Raw genomic sequence first — 18704 nt, 5'->3', positions numbered from 1 at the left:
TAGGGGTATAATATATATTTATAGATAATACGATTAAGGTGATCGTACAGAGAGGGAAGTGGCAGTGGGAGAATTGAATTTGGAGATTTTTTTTTTTTTTTTTTTTTTTTTTTTTGAAGCGACGGAAAGATAGTAAGAATAGAGATAGATATAGATAAAACGAGGGTTGCATGTGGGGAATTAGGGAGAGGGTTGGGACGGAGAGAGATAGAGAGATAGAGAGAAAGAGAGAGTGAGAGAGAGAAATCAACCGATCGGACTGCGTTTGGAGCATTTTATGCCACCGTACGGTAGGTCGGTAGACGCTCTGAGACTTGATCGAAAGAGAAATGATGCGAGGCGGATGTGTTTGATTGACGCGAATATTCTCGCATTGGCTGAAAACGGTGGCCAGGCTAGGCACACAGAGTCAGGCAGGAAGTATAATGGTTTTCTAAGAGCGTCCACGCACGTTCCGTCGTAACAAGGCTTAACATGGTGTGATAACGGCGGTGCGCAATAAACAGAGCAAAAACACGAACGACAAGTTTACGGCTACAGGTATATCAGTCACGCAAGTTGGCACGCACAACACTGTCTATAATACCTGTGGTGTATAGCGATGTATTTGCCGGATGGAAAGGGTAGTCGGATCGGTGGTGTATGGCTCTCGAGGCTGATTGAGAATTCCAGATTGCAACACTTGCTTTCAGCCCGGTCGGCTTTGAATATCCACGAAAGCCCTGGCGGGCAATAAAATACTTTCTGCATTAGCTAACGCGATAGATATAGAGAAAAAGGGAGGGATGAGGGGATGCAGAGGATAGGAGGGCAAAAACTACCGAATTCCGAGCTATTGAAACGTCGAGTCCAGAGCTGTACGCATATATATATATATATATATATATATATATATAGAAACGAAATACGCGTATAATCGTTTGACCAATCAACTATTGTACTTTGCCATACGACAAGTCCCATGCACGTATTATACAAAGGTATTATTATATACTTTCCGAAAGAATTTGTAGTGCGAAAAACTTTTATTGTTACTCCCGTTTGTGCGCGACATTTGCAATTTGGATTCTTCTCAGCCTAGTATTTTATGGACATATATATATATATATCTATATGTATATACTTATGTGTGTCCGTACGTATACCATATACATATACCATATACCGACCGGACGTTAAGTTGGTAGGTTTTTGGCGAAGAGAGATAGAGATAGAGATAGATAGAGAGAGAGAGAGAGAGAGAGAGAGAGAGAGAGAGAGAGAGAGAGAGAGAGAGAGAGAGAGAGAGAGAGAGAGATAGAGAGAGAGAGAAATTGGGCACATGGGTGAGATGGATTTCGTGGGATCAAATACTAGAGCGAGAGCGGTAAAATGAACTTTGCGTCGAGCTGTGCTGGCTGAATCAGCGGTGATGGCGTGATGAGAGAAGTAGATTCGTTTTCGTTTCATTCATTTTTGTTCTCTGAGAGGGAGTGCTCTTTCTGCCGATTTGCGGAGAAGAAGAATAGAGGTTCTGGAAGGAAGCTAGCTATCTCCTGGAAGTCGAAGTTACCTTCAGCGGCCGCCACCGGTGCCTCCTACTTCCAGAAGATGGCACTGGCGCTCCCGTCGTCCATCATGCATTCTGGAATACAGAACAGAAACAAAGAAATGCCATTTGCCCTTCAACAACAATTGCTAAATTGCTGTGTTCATTAAACTGCTTCTTCATATGAATATCCCTTATCCAGACTATATCTTAATAAACATTTCGTATCTCTATAATTAATCTCATGTTAGTACATAACCTTCAATTCCACATCTCAATCATATTGTACTGTACGCGCTTTATTCTTTTTCTTTTCTCCTGGTATCAACGTACTAATGTATACAATGGTGGGTTTCAATAATAACTACATATTTATGGGAGGTGCATCACTTTATTAGAGAATTTTAATAACACTTTGTAGAATGATTGCATATACAATAATACTGATAAATTTCTTTATTCTTTATCCTGATCGAGCTATTATATACACTAGTTTATTACTTATCATAGATATATGTCCATATAGCCAAATGTATAAGCACAATTTTCACGAGTCAAGTTACATCGAAAGAAATCGTTATTGGTCGAAATGACAAGGAGTTTTCGAAGATGTTTAGGATGAAAATAGTAGAGGGGAAGGACAACGTTAGAGATGAGGTTTATACGGTGGCGGTATGGTGGTTATGCAGATGTAAAATTGGCGAATGGAATTAAGGGTACTCTACCTTGAGCATGAAGCGCAAACTTATTCCACAAAGGTGTGCCTCGCCTAGCGCCTTCCAGCTGAGCTCTAGGGCACATTTAAGGATTTGTCTCGGGAAATTAGATTTTCGCTTGACTTGCAGCTCCGTTGCATCACCGTTTTCTGCAAATCCCCCTACCTTTTATCACTCGCTCCCGGGGCCAGCAGTCTTTCCGCTTTTCCGTCGGAAGTCTCTTGCCCTTAGCAAGCAGCAGGAGTACTTTTCACTGAGCTCTCACTCCCATTGTCGTTTTAGGACACCATAGAGACTATAAGTATTGGACCTTTGTCGCTCCAACTAACTGTTAATTCTCTCTTCATACTCCATTACACTTCCTGTCTTTTATCAGCTTGTATAGCTACTCAGCGTCACACATATCATCGTCACGCTATACTATATATAAAATCTTGCTTTCCTTCTTCAACCGTCCAACGTAATATCTCGATATATAAATGCAATTAGCATGATTTTACGAGGAATATCATATATTAGGACGATCCAATTAGATCTCTGTTATTGATTCTTCGATGCATCTTGGATCTGTACAGCATAGATGTCTGGCCAATATGCATGAATAGACGTGGCAATGGCCGCTAAGAAATTAGCATGAATGAAAGTTGAGTCGAGGCCTGCGATATCCCTGAAATACGTTTATCTCTCCTCGAAGGTAGTGAGACGAGTGATGGTGGTGGTGCGAGGTGGCTCGCCAAGGGATCGAAACTTATCTACTTGCTCAACTAGCTTTGGTACAGCTCCCACCTCGCCCTTATCCAGTCGAAGGAACTTGCGGGCACTCCCGGGCTCGACCAACTTCACTGCGAGATACGCATTTCTCAAATCTGTTTCTGTCACTACGCCAATCTCTCTCCCTCTTGCACACCCACACGTACATACATGTGCACATATATACGCGCTCTCTTCCTACTCTTTCTGCAAGATCAACCACAACTTTCCAAACTTTCCAAAGTATCTATTTTGTGGAACTCGCTGAATTGCGTGAATCTAGAAAAGTGATTAAATACGAGGTGAGATGTTAAAATATGTACACATCGCTCTGGCACTCTTCGCGAAAAGTTCCACGCTCGCTTCCTGCTGGCGAAAGATCATAACTCGCGATGAGTAGCCTGGCTTCTTCTCTCTGGTAATTTCTGAATATACAATATAACGAGTAGAAGATGAGACAACAACGGAATAAGCTATTTACCGCAGTCAGATGCTTTAAGCGGACAGCATCTTGCAATTAAAGTCTAACTTATCCTTTGCATACGTAATAAGGCACTTTGTTGCAAAACTGAGATAAAGTACCAAGGAGAATTCATAAATATGATATATATACAAGTAAATAGAAATTATATACAAGCAAAGCTATAATTAGCCTTTATCAATATTTTATTTTAAATTCTAGTCTCATCTAATTTTCTGACCATGTACATTTCCAAGATCGGTATTATTTTTAGATTTTCAAGGCACAGAGAACGAGTTTAGGAAATTATACGAGAAGAAAGTTGAATGATTAGTATACATTACAAAATTGCGAGCGTGAAAGTTAGAAAAATTGAGAATAATTGATACAAGGTTTTTTTAGGAAGAAAGAGTTTAGAATGAGAGAAGAAGGTAAGATCGATAGAAGTCTTGCTCTACATAGGACATGTGTGGGAGAAAGTGGAGACACGACATCGTGGAGTCTAGGAAGGTCTGGGGGTGATTCGACGACGTTACCGAAGTTCAGTAACCCCCTGATTGAACCTTGCAACTACGTGGATATAGTATCTACATAGATATACTCGGGAGATCCTAGGGAACCGTGCTGTGGATCACTTGGGTTGCATCCGCGTCAAGGCGAGGCTTTGTGAGGCCGTACCAAGCCAAGCGACCGGAGATTACAATGGCATCTCCTCCAGATTAGCATATGAATTACGATCCACCTCATCTCCCTTTTCAACCCCCCCCCCCCCTCCCTCCCTCTGTCTCTCTCTCTCTCTCTCTCTCTCCCTCTCTCTCTCGTGCCTTCTACAACACTTTACTCCATATCTCATTAACTCGCAACTAGATCTGATTTTCCCTTTTTTCCTCTCTCATGCTAATTTGCATTTTTCTCATTCCCATCTATGTGTACATACGTATGTAGATATATTTTTATCTTACATCTCTCGATCCGTTCATTTAGTTATTCTTATCTGCAAATATTTTTTTCTTTTGACAATTCCACACAGTTGCAGTAGCAACCCTATTATTATAAACGTCCTTGAAGTTGGACTTTCGTTTATGCGAGTCGAGTAAATTTTGTTAATGCTTGGCAGAAGAAAGGAGAACAGCTGTTCCAAAGTCAATTTGTCCTGGGTGTGTAAAACGAAGGGCTGTCCGAGTTAACTCTATACGAAGGACTATCTGGGACTTTAGAGTAGTTGGGTGGGTGGATCGTCGAGGATGTCGTCGCCTTCGTCTTCATCCCTCTTGTCATCTGCGAGCTATGCGAACTGGGGGAGACGATGGCACGTGACCTCTAATCGTAAAGGATTCCAACGGGCGCATGTAAGTAGGGCCCGCATATTCTGCTCAATCGAAACCACTACGCCGAGCATTCCATTAAAATATTTTATTCGAAGAACGCAACGCGTTCTTCGATCCTTTCTGTCTCTCGCAAAGTCACCATTATTAATATATGTAGAGAAAAAAACCTTGTTGAGTGCCCTTAAAGCTCCAACTACGACAAAATTTGTTAATTCTTTTCGTTCTATGGAGACAATTTCCAATGGAATAAATTGTATCGAATACAATTAAGATTTACGATAAGTGGGCAAATGCCCACATGATGTGAACAAAATATACTTTCACGTTAATTATCTTAATCATGATGTATTTGCGATACATTTGGCTAAATTTTGTATAGTGGGTAGAGGTATAAGTAGATAACTATCAGTAACATCAGGCTACGGTAATTTTCGTAGCCTTCGCTTGTAGATGCATGTATTACCTACATAAATATAGTATTTAGCTAGCATGATAATGCTTTTTAAAATTATTGCTGATACCAATCTAATTGTTTGTCGTGACTCTACTTTATCAGGTTTACACGAATATAACAAGAATCCCCTAAATAATGCCAGAAATTAAGATCCCATTTGATCGCCGTCAAGTCATAAACATTAATAATTGATGGCACGTACCTACTATTAAAAGAACACAGTTCTGTCATCTAGTTTAAAACGTAAAGTATTTCTAGCCTTTTTTTTTTTTTTAATTACAAGCCAATGACACTCGTTACGATGACTATACATCTATAGTATAATAATAACCTACACTGAAACAATAAACATTGTATACTATATTCGAACACTGGGATAGATAATTTAATTTCAGCATAAAATTGAAAGAAACAACGCGTAACGACCAATACAGTGTTTATTTAGTTGGTTAAAATTAATGTCCGTTATATAAATAAAATCGTTAATTTCTCATTCCTACCTCCGCGGTTTTCACTGTCCGCCGGCTTCACTTGAATAGGACGGTTCATCTGAAACAAAATAGAAAACGAGTTATATAGATAATCTACCCAACGGGGGTGCGGCAATGTAGAATTAGTTAATGAAATCAAACGATTGATAATATTTCTCTCGAATGTCACAAGGGGATCAGCATTTTCTTTTTACGGGTCACACATCGACTCATGTGTAAATGTCAGTCTGGGAAGTAAGCGTGAGAAACTGCACAGGCATGGGATGATACAGAGTCATATAAAGCAAGGGTGTTATCGAAGTTCCGTAGCGTAGCAAATAAAAGTAACGTTGTTTATTCGATTCAACTCGGACGAGTGTGTACGTCTATCCTTCCTCACTTTGTCGGCACTCAGACACCATCAGTGCTGAGAGGTCACTCTCTGCCACTGACAGGTGGAGCTGCCAGAAAATAAGGATTTCCGAAGGTCGCTAGGGAAAGGGGATCGAGGGGGGGGGGGGGGGGGTAGAGGGCTGGACGCGAGAGAAAAATATAGGATACAGTCGGTATATATAAAGGGGAAGATGAAATGGTACTGGCAGAGCAAGTTTCTTCGCTTTTCTGCCTGTGGAGTACTATATATAGTTACTACACTGCGAATAGAAAGCACGAAGAAACCTACAGCACAGCCAGTCTCTCGGCCAGTCCAAGTCTTTCGGAACACAACGCGAATGGTCCGACTTTACGGAGAACAAATAACATTGTTTATTTCTCCAACGGCTCGAGCCACGTCACGGTATGTTCCAGTTCGCTCCAAGGGGACGCGGATGCATGATTCATGACGCGGGACCATGGGACTGTATTTCGATCCAGACCTTTCACCATTCTCCCCCCCCCCCCCCCCAAACTCCTCCTTCTATAATCACGACACGCTATTTCTAGTTATACGAGCGCTCCACTAATACTTGATGATTCTCCACACAGCTACCACCACTACTACTCTACTGCTCCAAATGCTAAGACAAATCTCAATTAAATCTTTCCTTCATTCATTTCACTCGACTTTAAACTGCTTCCTTAATATACTACGTAGCATACATATGGTATTAGCTCATCATTGATTTAATTTACGACTTTCGCGAATAAATTACAGAGCGTGGAGTATATTGCTACGCAATTCCTTCATTTGGATTAGCCGTAAACTTTCCCGTAATTGATGTGATTTAGCAGTGCAATAAATCTTAATGCTAGCTTAAATCCGGCTTTTAACCTGAACACGGGACAGCCGAGATCTTTCTGGTCACTGTAACGATCTGTCTTCTGACTCGCCATTTCTTTTCTTCTTTTTCCCTTTTCTTTTTCATTATGCAGCATTTCCCGTAAGTATTGCAGGGGTGGCTAAGGGTGTACTCGGGTAGAAACTATCGTAGGGGGAGCCCCGAAAATTTTTCTGCGTGTATGCACTGCGAGATGAGATATCAAGAGGGTTCTCGTGTAGCGTGGTCAGTTTCGTCAAGGGGATATAATTGGTTGTATACTATACGTTTATCGATCGAACGTTCTTGCGTCCCTATATATCTATCTTATAACATAGTATATTTTCATTACGAGAGACCATAAAAACGTTTCATCCTGATATCCGGAAAACCATAAGTTTGAGAAATTTCATAACGAAGGACACTGGAACACATATCGCGCGACAATTAATATACATTTTGTATGAAAAAGACGAGTGGTTGTAATAAGGGTCGTAGAAACGTTCCTCCGTGCCTATTTCATCGCTAAAAATAAATTTTTAATATACCTACACATAGATATATTCCAAGCAGAATAGAGAAGCGAAAAAAGAAAAGCGTGCAATTAAGGATACCGCGAGGTAAGGCCAGTCTATTGAACCAATAATCGATTCGGAGCAGAGCCAAAGGTTATCAAGTAGCAATCATTGGTAATTTCGGAAGAAGGCACTGCAATCGTTAAGTATTTAATATTCCAGAGCGACTATTACTCGAGCATTCACGATTGTGGAGGGGCATTGGGACGGGAGAGGGGAGAGGAGGCAAGGGATAAAGGATAATGTTGATGGAAGAGACTGAGACGGAGAGTAAGTGGATGGAGGAAGGTCACTTTAAGCACTGTCCGCTGGTCAGGAAATTAAACTTTGAGTCGAGCACTGGCCATTAGGCGTTTGTTGTTACCCTGCTGTTGTCATGGGAGACCTGGTGTCCGTATAGATACCGGAACTGAGATACGACGACCCCCACCCCCTCCCTCCTCCCCCTCATACCCATCCCTCTGCCATTCACCCATCTTGTCTCTCCGGGGAAGTTTAACGCTGAATGCATCGTGTAAATGTCACTTGACTCCCGTGAGACCTGTACCTAGTCAATAACGATCAACTAGCGAGACTTCCGTAGACCGTATCACGAGCATAGGTAAAGCGATTAACACTGATGACGCCTATCGTCTACCGTGATACCTTGTTCGATTTCAACGGATCGCGTTTGCTCGTCCAACCCTCCAACGTCCCCGTCGCTGCATCTACACCAAAGAAGCCTTTCCCTGATTTGCCTATAGATTAGAATACCGATATGCTTCGGTTAATTATATACTCCAGCGAAGTAAAAGAATCCTAAAATGTATAGACTATAATGATTCACGATTTTTTTCAATCAACCATTCGGGGAATTTTTAATTTATATATACAATGGCAAATCACCCCCCTGTGGTTGATCGTCATTGCACTTTCCAACCGATTTCTATTAATTTTTCTTTCCACACTCCTCTATATTAATTCACCTGTGGATGTAAATGTATAGCTTCAACTTATCGAGTCGTCGTTTCATTACGTCGGAGCTTTCAGGTTGCGAAAGTTTGTTCTCGTGTTTGTTTTTGAATGTGGCTGAGCTCGATTGGTCAGGTATAAAGCGGGGAAGAAAGTGTGTTTCGTAAGAGCAGACGGTAGACGCACCACGCCTCTATTTAATGATTGCGTCACGATCGAGCGTCGACCCTTCGGCAATTCGTGTCATCAGCCGCGTGCACTTAGAAAATCGATTCCCTTGAGAGGCATCACTCAAGATGGATGGTAATAAGTAAATGTGTTTGCCAAGCCCCGAGCGCACATCCCGAGCAATTAATTAAGCTCGATTATCTATGTACACTGCGGGAAAGCGCGCCTTGCTTCGCTGGATAGAAGCGAAATGATAGCTGATGAACACCGTGAAAACGCACGAGCAATCGCTTCGATATTGATTCTCGCTCTGGAAGAAGTCGCTCGATTGAATGCATCGTGCTTTTATTAAACAAAAAACAAACAAACAAACAGAAAATAAAAAAATACGGTAGTCGCTAAAGAAAACAGAAAAAAATGCGAGACCCACAACGCGCCCTCTACATCCTCATCCTACTCCATTTGAAATTAGCCGTGTATATCTATATGTATATCGATGCAAAGTGTCACTCTCAGTTATGAAGAATTATTCATCAAATCCTTTTAGGGGATACAAAATGCTGAAACGGTGCGAAGAAACTAATTGCCGCGGGCAGAACGTGATAAATCGACTTTCTTATATCTTATTTCCACCTTGCTTCCCTGAAATGAAAGTATTATCAGTTTGAAATATATTCAGAGATTCGAGATAAAAATTCACCCCTCGGCAAAGTCAAAATATTTCCGAGCCAATAAATTTGCTTTTGAGTGCTAATAGCACAAATAATAAATACGGAGCCATCGACTACGTGTTTGAACAGGGGATTATGGATATTATATTGGAGAAGTAGAACGTGTTAAACGGCAAATGAAGCGAATCATAATCGAATGGAGAACGGATCGCTAGCTATTTGTGATCCCTCGGTACGATTGAAAATCTTTTCTGCTATTGGAGAATCGTCGGTCCTCCGATTTTGAGAAAACCACGTGAAATCTAGATAACGGATGAGCGCAGGTTGATAACGGGCCAAGTGAATGGTGAATGCCGCTTCGGAAATTGAATAAGCTATCGCGCTTGGGCCGAGCCTGTGAGTGGAGCCCTGGCATTTGACCTGCCTGCGTGCAATCAATGTACTGATTGGAGATAAGGGCCCGCCCTGTACTTCCGCCATACTCTCTCCGCCATGATTTATAATATACGCGGTCTTCGATGCCAATATATTCATTACTTCATGATCCTTTGGCAAATTAATATATAGGTACACTCGGCGCTCGCTATAAATATAGATAACTTCTTTTTCATACCCCAATTAAAAAATTCCTATATAGCAACCCTGAAGCGTGTCTCGCTCTGAAAAGAAAAAGAAAAGCAAAAAAAAAAAACTAATCTCTTATATACATTGCGAGAGCACAAAGTTTTATTTATCGTTTTTACAAGACAGGATATGGGATCGATCCCCGACCCTATGGTAAAGCTTCGCTCGTGTTATAGCGTACACGAGGGGAGGGGGAGGGCCGTGTGTGTGTGTGTGTGTGTACGTGAGGGAGAGAGTTGCCGACAGAACTGGAGCTTTCATAACAAGATTAGTCACACAGGCAAACTTTTCGTATTAATAAATCGAAACACAAAGTGGAAAATCGATTTTGGCGCAGACTAATCGCTCGCAGAGTTGCGCACACGAGTCTCCGGGATACGTTATATCATTGATTTAAGCGACGTAATTCGGAAAGCGTCTGCAGACGCCCGCCTCGGCTAGGCTAGGCTAGGCTCGGCTTAACTTGTATAATTTTCCACGTATGTAGAGCAGCTCGGAAACTGCGGACCATGAAATCTGCATCCGCGGTCGGTCCGCTGATACGACTAATTTGTCGAATGCTACGGGAAGCAAATGCGCTTCGCTGTCCCTTATTGGCAGAGTTGAATGGTCGGAGCGTCCTCGCGCGGAGTCCCGTCGTGTCCCGCTAGGATACAAAATCCGCTTCCGAGATCCTCGCCGCAGTCGGCTTTCTGTGCACAGTGGACAGGAGGGGGGGGGGGGGGGAGGGGAAGGGGCTGATAGCCAGATTAGATCCAAATGGATTTCAAGCTGGTTAATTGGCGAATTAATTAGAACTTAATTAATTCTAGTGGGTCGACAATTGATATTTGACGCGCTCGACCATTACCGTGCCTTTCAATGATTATATCATATATCGATGAACGTTAAACATATCTGGCTCCTACACGCTGCAAATGTATTCCGTGCGGCATTACAATCGATCGAGCCACGATCTATCAACTTCCGAATCGTCGGGTATCATTCGTCTACTGGTGATCTTGTTGGCAAAACTCGTTATAATAATAAGTGTCAATTATTAATATATAATTAGTCGCTGCGGATTCTCTCGACTCCTAGCAATATATTCGGGTGAGAATTAAAATGGAAAAATGATTCTTTCGATACGGGAAATATTTAAAAAGGGGAACGTATAGACGGTTTTTTTGTCATTCAAGTTGCTTTAAATAAATATAACTGTCGTCGCGGTTTAATAATAGCTTCCTATTGGAACAATGAGCGCAGTATGAAAAAGGTATATTAACATTCAATTGATCATTTTCCTAGCTGTGGATAAATATAGCTTCAGGGATTATATTATCAGCGCTATCCTTCCACGACCAATTTTCGAGTATAGATTGATATAGCTCGATTCGAAATGAAAACTGCAATATTGCTTTATCAACAAATATTCATATCCAAACGTCAGCTATTGTTAGACTTTCTGACAGCCTGCGATTCCTGTTTTATTCTCTATTATACGACTCTCGCTGATCACACTTTGGACCTCGGATTCCAGTTGGATATATTGAAGGAGTGATTGTGCCCAATGAGAAAGACTCGCAGCATTTAATTACTAAATACTGATCTAATGGAAATACACGTTACGTAATAGAAAAATGTAAACCAATTGAGTGAACAGTTTAATCATCCTGCAAAGCATTTTAGTTCCAAAGACTGGCAATTCGTATAGGGAGTTCCGGGAGTAGTATATGATAATGGAGTACGATGTCCTAAACATTGCTGAAAACAAATAACGGAGTGTAAATGGTGGATGTTCCGAAATAAAAATTACGTTAGTTATATATATACGTATGGGTCCTTGTAAATACCCTCATGCATTCCGATGACCGAAAAAGCTTTCACGCGTAGTTTTGCAATTCCTCTCATTCCCCCTCCCAGCAGACCCTCACGCTCGAGCTTTTTTTATTTCACCTTTATCACATTTTCTCCCTAACGTTCTATACAAATATTTGATCGGTGACTATAGCCCACCCCGGCCGAAAGAGCATTCGAGTCGAGTGAGCTTTCGCACCCCGACCAATCATCGCTCACCGATTGTAATCTAAGCTGATACCTCGTCGCGCGCATTAAATGTCAAACGTCGTTCGCCACTCTATTTCATAGCTGTGCAGATCACGCTGCCACAATCGTTAGAAAATCGACTGGTCCTCCGCGATTGTCGATGCATGCTTCGTTTCGCGTCGTCTTTCATGCGCATTCACTATCCTCCTCACGCGTACAACATTCACGGGCCTCAATCTCGTTACGCACGCCTGCTCGCCTCGACACCAAAATGTCCATTCGCTAAGATAATAAATACTATTTTCCCTTCGAGTATATAAGAAACTACGTATTTCTACCTCTGGAACACTCGTCACCGAGCCCACCCACGCACAAAGGTTTATTCACAATTAATCCTCATCCTCCATGCTATATAAACAATCGGACAATTTTTTATTCCCTGCGAATAAAATTGTAATCGCGCGCAATTCTCATGTATCTATATATATGTACAGCTCGAGCTTTGGATAAATTGTAAATATTGTAAAACGTGGAATAATAAAGGCATTATTATCGAGCTTCGTGTACATTCCGGCTATTGATATTTGACTGGCTATGATTGGGCAGAAATCAGGGTTGGAGAGCGAGAGATTCTAGCAGGGATTGGAGATTGATGGGATGTATAGAAGCTGCGCAGCCATGTGGCGAGTCACATTAACGCGGCGCTATGCGCTGACACATTCACGTGTGCTGCTGCATTAATTGATGCGCGGCTCTACATCAACACGAGCCCGTCTTCTCGTGAGAAACCGTCATGTGGCCCACGTGTCGCTTCCGATACTAGTCTACTGCCTACCCACCCAAAATGTCGAGAAAAAGGGAAAAACAAGTGTGAAACATTAGCGACTGCGTGCTGCACGCTTAATCCTCGACACAACGTTTGCACGGATATGGTGTGAACACGCTGCGAAAGATTAAACGCTAATAATTCTACCCGCCCTTTGTACAGTCCAACAAAAAAATACCATTATTTCCTGCATTTCACGCAAACAATCCACTCTGTGTTTTATATATATGTATATATTCTAAATGTTTCGAGGGTGAATTTTTAAAAAGCGTTTTTATTTCTAGTGCTGATGAGGGTCCTCGCGAAATAACGACATTCCTGTAAATATATGGGAGGGGGAGATTTGCGCAATGGTCGATGGGAGGAGGGGAAAGGAATCGGAGGAGCATCGCTGCGTGTATATATATCTAAAATAGAATTAACGTCGTCCACATATGCGGGGTTAAATGGAAGGGAGTTAGGAGGATGCATGGGGCAGCAAAATGAGCGAGAGCGCAGCGGAATATTTACTAGCTGACTAAATGTGCTCTAGCGGACAGAGTATAGGTCTGCTTCGATAGAGCAGCTGTGTTTCTTCGCGTGCACCTATAACGCGTGCATGTGCGTTTCATGCACGAAAGCGTGCGTGTAGCCCTCCGTGGCGCGTGTGTGCGTGTCAAACACAGAGGGAAGGGCCCTTATTGTAAACGTTACGCAGCCAGCCTGCACAACATATGGATATATACATAACATTGGGCATTGCGCGAGCTGTCACAAACCAGATATGGTCGCGTTATTCAGCAAGATTCTCTCGAATATATTTACTGTACGTATAGGTAAAACACTGGAGTCGCGCGAAAAGGTTGCAGCTAGACCGAAAAAAAAGCATAAAGAAATCGGCAGTAAAGCTTCGAAAAATCCGAAAGTTACCCACGATAAAATATCACTTTTATTTTATCTCCTTTATCGTATCACTTCAATTCGATCCACGTACGCATTTATGTCAGAATTATTCTTCGAATAAAACACACTAGGATTTTTTACTGAAATTTCACAAAATTATTATCAATCAATTTTAAGGGTCAGAGCAATAATCGTATTCTCCAACTTCAATTTCCGATTTCTGTTGTTTTTTTTTATCGTCCACGACTATGTTTAATGTCTCTTTATTTTTCTCCCAAGAGTCGTTTGATCAAAAGAGCGTCGTATTTTTAACGAAGGGTTTGACGAGGAATATAACGCGAATAGTTCTCCATCTGTTAATCTTTGATAAAGGTCGAGAGGAACGAGTTATTTTCTATCGCAGTGAAGATTAGAAAATTACTCACCATATGAGAGTCCTTGCGACCCAACGGTATCACTTCCACGATATGAACCATTGGTGCCAACAGGTTCGACGCGAGGGATCGTCGCACTAGCAGTGAAAACAGGATAAGCCCAAAAGGAGCAAACTTTTCACCTCGACGGTCACTGAGTGCTGTTTCGGTGAAGAGGGTCGTTAGCCCAGTAATGTGAGATATAGCGTCAAAGAAAACTTGGCTATAAAATGACTTTTATTTTTACTATAATCAACTTCTCTCTAGTATAGGCATACTATAGTATGTATATACATATATTGCACAAAGATCACTGAGTATAACTAAAAAACGATTCTCCCTCTTCCTCGTGCAACACTTGCTGGAGGATGAGTTTCCGGTAGTCCGTAGTAAATCGTATCTGCCGGCTGTACAGGGGAAGTGCGGTTGCGTCGAAGAAACTGCGTGGATCGAGAGAGAGAGAGAGAGAGATAGAGGTACAGTGAAAGGGGGGGGGGAGGGGCGAGTAAAAACGAAAATTATGCTTGGATGTTGGACACACAACGCGCGCGGAGTTTAATAAAAAAGATCGAGAGAACGAATGGACGACTAGTTGGACGGACGAGCGAGTGAGAAGTGAAAGAGAGATAGAGAGAGAGAGAGAGAGAGAGAGAGAGAGAGGGGGGAAGGGGGAAAATTCGTGCACACACGCGAGGTCGACGGAGATATGGAACAGAGCTATATAGATAAAACCCCGAACGCAGCTCGTCCGCGACTGATTCCCCAGGCCTACACGCACCCTCTAGTTTTCTCCCTTTCATCCCCCACTCCCCACCCTCTATTCCGCCACCCCCTCCAGCGTCTCCTCTTATAACCTACGATCGCGTCCCCTCTAGCCTGCTACGCACCCTCTGCGAGGAAGCCTACGCACCCTCCACGCACTTGGTTTTCTCTCTCTGTCTCTCTCACACCCACTCCCCTCTCCCTCTCTCGCTCCTAGCTTTCCGTTCCCTCGCTCTCACTTCTACCACTGCCATCGACTTAAGCCTTCTCTTTCGATTTAACTTGTTACACGCACACGCACGCTTTTACACTTACGCCCCTTTGCTCCCCCTTACCGATTTCGTATTGTCCCCTTTCCACCACCACCCCCCCCCCTCTCTCTCTCTTCATCCCCTACAAACTTCTCTCCGCTCTCTACTTTGGTTTCCTCTCTCCCTCCCTTACTCTCCCGTGGCGCTTTATGGCCTTACGCAACTTAAATGCGTCCTTTTCTCGCTCTCCGCGCGTATCGATGTGGCCCGTAGCCACGTTACCCGTAGCGTTCGGCCAATCAAGCTCGCGCGAGATGCCCCGGAGTTTCGACGAGAGAAAAGCAGGACACACGCACTAGGGGCTAAGCTCGGTGGAACCGGAGGGTTCTTTCCTGCTAATATAGTATATGTATGTAGTATATAGGTGTGTGCACAGGAGGCCAACTGGGAACTCGTTCCAATCGTAATGGGAGATGGCTCACGCGTCTCGAGAATTCTCCATGAGAATGGATAAAATTTTAGCTACTATATATCTTCTATTGGTTATAGAAGTAATAATAGGCATCGGGTATAGGCGAGAAAGTCACGATAATTCGAACACCAGCATACACATGTTTATTTAGTCTCTAAGCCTCCTTGTACACCGAACTCGAACGCCTCGCGCTCGGAGGTCGTAGCCTAACTCTAATACGTCATATAGACGGGTTATGACTAGAAAAATACAAATAAGAGCTATCTCGGCCGGCTGCTTCTATATATGGTATTAAAATTCTTAAATGCTCCAAATGCCGAAAATTCGTATATTATTTAGAGATGATCTTTGGTTGTCGTCACAGCACTATCTCTATTTTTAGCAAACTTATACGAGCTTTCGGTTGGAAATGGAAGAATTTTTTAAGTTCTTATATGAAATATACGTAGTTATTTATCAGGACAAGCGGACAGGAAGTTTCCGTAGAGTTTGAAATCACGCGAGGGGAATAAACCATGAAAGGTTATATTGGAGCGAGGGGCAGACTAGAATTAAGGATAAGTACGTGCCGCCAGTCATTTACGTATATATTTTGCAAGAAGATGAACTTAAATCAAGGGGAGATGTAGGAAAAAAAGTAAAATACGCGAAACGGGAACGGAACGGAAGAGGACCCGCAGTTAACCTCTCGACTTCCTCTCGCTTCTTTCGTTCTGGGATCTGTTGGTCCAGAAAGACCACTCGTACGAGCATTCGCAAAACTCTCAACCTCTCGACGTCCCCCCTCTTTCTCCACCTTATACCTTTCGCATCCACGGCAGCTCGCGTTTTTAAAGGGCGCACAAAAGCCACCGGAAATTGCTCCGGGCTCTTCCTACGCTACGGTCAGTTCTATATATATATATATATATATACACATATACATCTGTATGGCTCCTCTCTCATGTTCCATCTTCACCCTCCTCTCTTCTCTTCCATCCCTGAATCCCGCGTTTTTCCATCGACGACCCCCGAGTAGGTATGTACATACTATATATATATCTACCCAGGCGGCAAGAGCACCGATAGATCTGGATAGGCCTGCTCTTAAAAGTCACCTCTTCAAATCTCGAGTATACACAAATTATACTATAATGAATTAAGAAATAATCGGTTTGATCCTCCGAAGGCATTCGCCGGTAATGAAAGAATTCTCCCGATATACGAAGCACTTGAATTTACGTAATTTGTGAAAATATCGAGTTAGGAAGAGAGTTGCGCTGGGATAAACGTAAGGAAGAGTATACGTGTCCCTTTTTGGTCGACTTCATCTCTTTATGTGGAGAATCGTCGATGATTACACGAGGGAGTACTTACACCGAGGTGGCAGGAGTTTAGATAATGGCATGGATTTGGATGGGAAGGGATATATATAGGATAGGAGTTCCTGCAGTTTGAAGGCCGAGGTAGCTGAGCTGACGACGACGGATGACGATCGGGCACGAGGTTGGCTTTTACGAATTACTGTCGAGCCAGAAGTATCGTGCGAGAAATCTGTCTCGCACAGGCAGCCAATCGATATCGGGCAAAGGGGGACCAGAAACGAAAGCTATTTCTGCACAGCTGACTGGCTCAAGTGTTTATTCGTTATTAGGTGAAAGAGCTGCGCGTGCAGAAGGGGATTGCGCGTTTTGGGGCTGTTGGCCAAAGTGAAAGTTAATAAGGAAAAACCTAGCCCTATATATTTTTACTCTTCCTTCATGACTCGCCAACTCAGTTTTCTTCGTCAGTCCAATGTGCTCGGCAAAAGACTTAGGAACTCGAACGTCGATATGGAAAGTGAACGAAGCAGCGTTATGGATTACGCGATCAATCTTACAGGGCGAGAACGCAGCGAGAAGTTCGCCGTGGCGCGGAACGAAAAAGTTAGGCGTCCAGGAGCCAATTTCCGTGTTTCGATCATTTCGTGCCTGACGTATCGGCCGCGTAGCCCAGAACTACATTTTTCCTATCTATACATTGTTTTCCAAGTCCATATGCCAGTTTTTTTTATCATTTCACACAAATCATTCATTCATTTCTGTGAAAAACTACAATTTTCTAAATTGAAACTAGAGTCGCAGTCTTTAGATTTTAAGCGTTTCATCTCTGAGATTTTCCTTGAAACGAAAGCTCTATAATTATATGATTCTGTTATGTATTATATCTGGTGCTTGTATGCATTTGCGGTAAATACTTTTTCATGGTCTCGTGCGAGAAGTTTGCAGCCACTTAACTTCCATGTTAAAATGGGATAACATCTGAACATTGCTCTCAGTTTATCGTTACATGTGTTTGGTATGACGAAAAAACTATGTACATGTACGCGGTATAATATCACGGAAGGGCATTAACATAGAGAATGTTAAACTTGCGGTGGGGGAGGTAGAAGAACAAAATGGCGTCGAACGACCTAGACATTCCAATGGCAATATTTTTTTTCTGAAACATGCGAGGCTTCGCGTGTCACGTTGTACGTGAGCTATTCCATCGTAGGTTGTGACGTAATCGATTGCGTGTTATTACGTCATCAGGAAGTAGCTTGACGCAAAGTATATCGACCTAGCGTAAATCACGAACGATGATCCCTGAACGATTGCGAGATGTCTTGCATTGATCCTTCGTCAAATATTTTGCAAGTTCATTCGAACATGTGCGCGCGCGCTAAGTCTTTTATCTCCCTGACGCAGCCTACTATACTTTTCCAACAACTATCGACAGCATCGTTGCTGTTAACAAGACTTCAACGCGTAAGCTGTCGTAAAATGGCAGATAAATCCGACAATCTCGAAATATTAATTTTCCCACCTACCTAACTACCTGCCACGGACACTCTTGTCAGCGGATTTTTTTTTTTAAGAAAATCTACGTATATGTATATATATATTGCAAGAGAATAATTTCATCATCACGTTTACTGTAAAATATCATTTTGATTTAGCGTTATGGCTATTCTTACAGATTCTTCTTGTTTGCAACAAGCTTTGTTTGCAAAGTATTAATATTACTATGGTACAATACGTACATAACTCATTGGATAATTCTGCATAAAGGAATGAGCATGTATATAAGAAGATATGGGTTATAAAGCCAGATTAATCGTC

At 42.4% G+C, this 18704-nt stretch overlaps 1 protein-coding gene across 10 annotated transcripts in view; it reads right to left on the bottom strand.

Annotated features, from left to right (window-relative positions):
- Positions 1-18704, bottom strand: part of bru3 (bruno 3) — a 517537-nt gene that overhangs the window by 61852 nt on the left and 436981 nt on the right. For 8 of the 10 annotated variants that reach the window (XM_066726521.1, XM_066726520.1, XM_066726515.1 and 5 more), the window contains one exon: positions 5737-5785. In XM_066726521.1, coding sequence (XP_066582618.1) covers positions 5737-5785 — 49 coding nt within the window. Of the gene's footprint in view, positions 1-586; positions 1152-1552; positions 1625-5736; positions 5786-18704 lie in introns of those variants that run through there. The other 2 variants (XM_066726523.1, XM_066726524.1) reach the window with 2 other exon arrangements.

This window comes from Prorops nasuta, unplaced genomic scaffold (assembly GCF_024137725.1).
Source record: "Prorops nasuta isolate Cenicafe-Biocafe unplaced genomic scaffold, Cenicafe_Pnas_1.2 PNAS00004, whole genome shotgun sequence".
NCBI lineage: Eukaryota > Metazoa > Arthropoda > Insecta > Hymenoptera > Bethylidae > Prorops > Prorops nasuta.
Note: the sequence above shows the minus strand (reverse complement) of the source record. Positions and strands in the feature narration are given on the sequence as shown.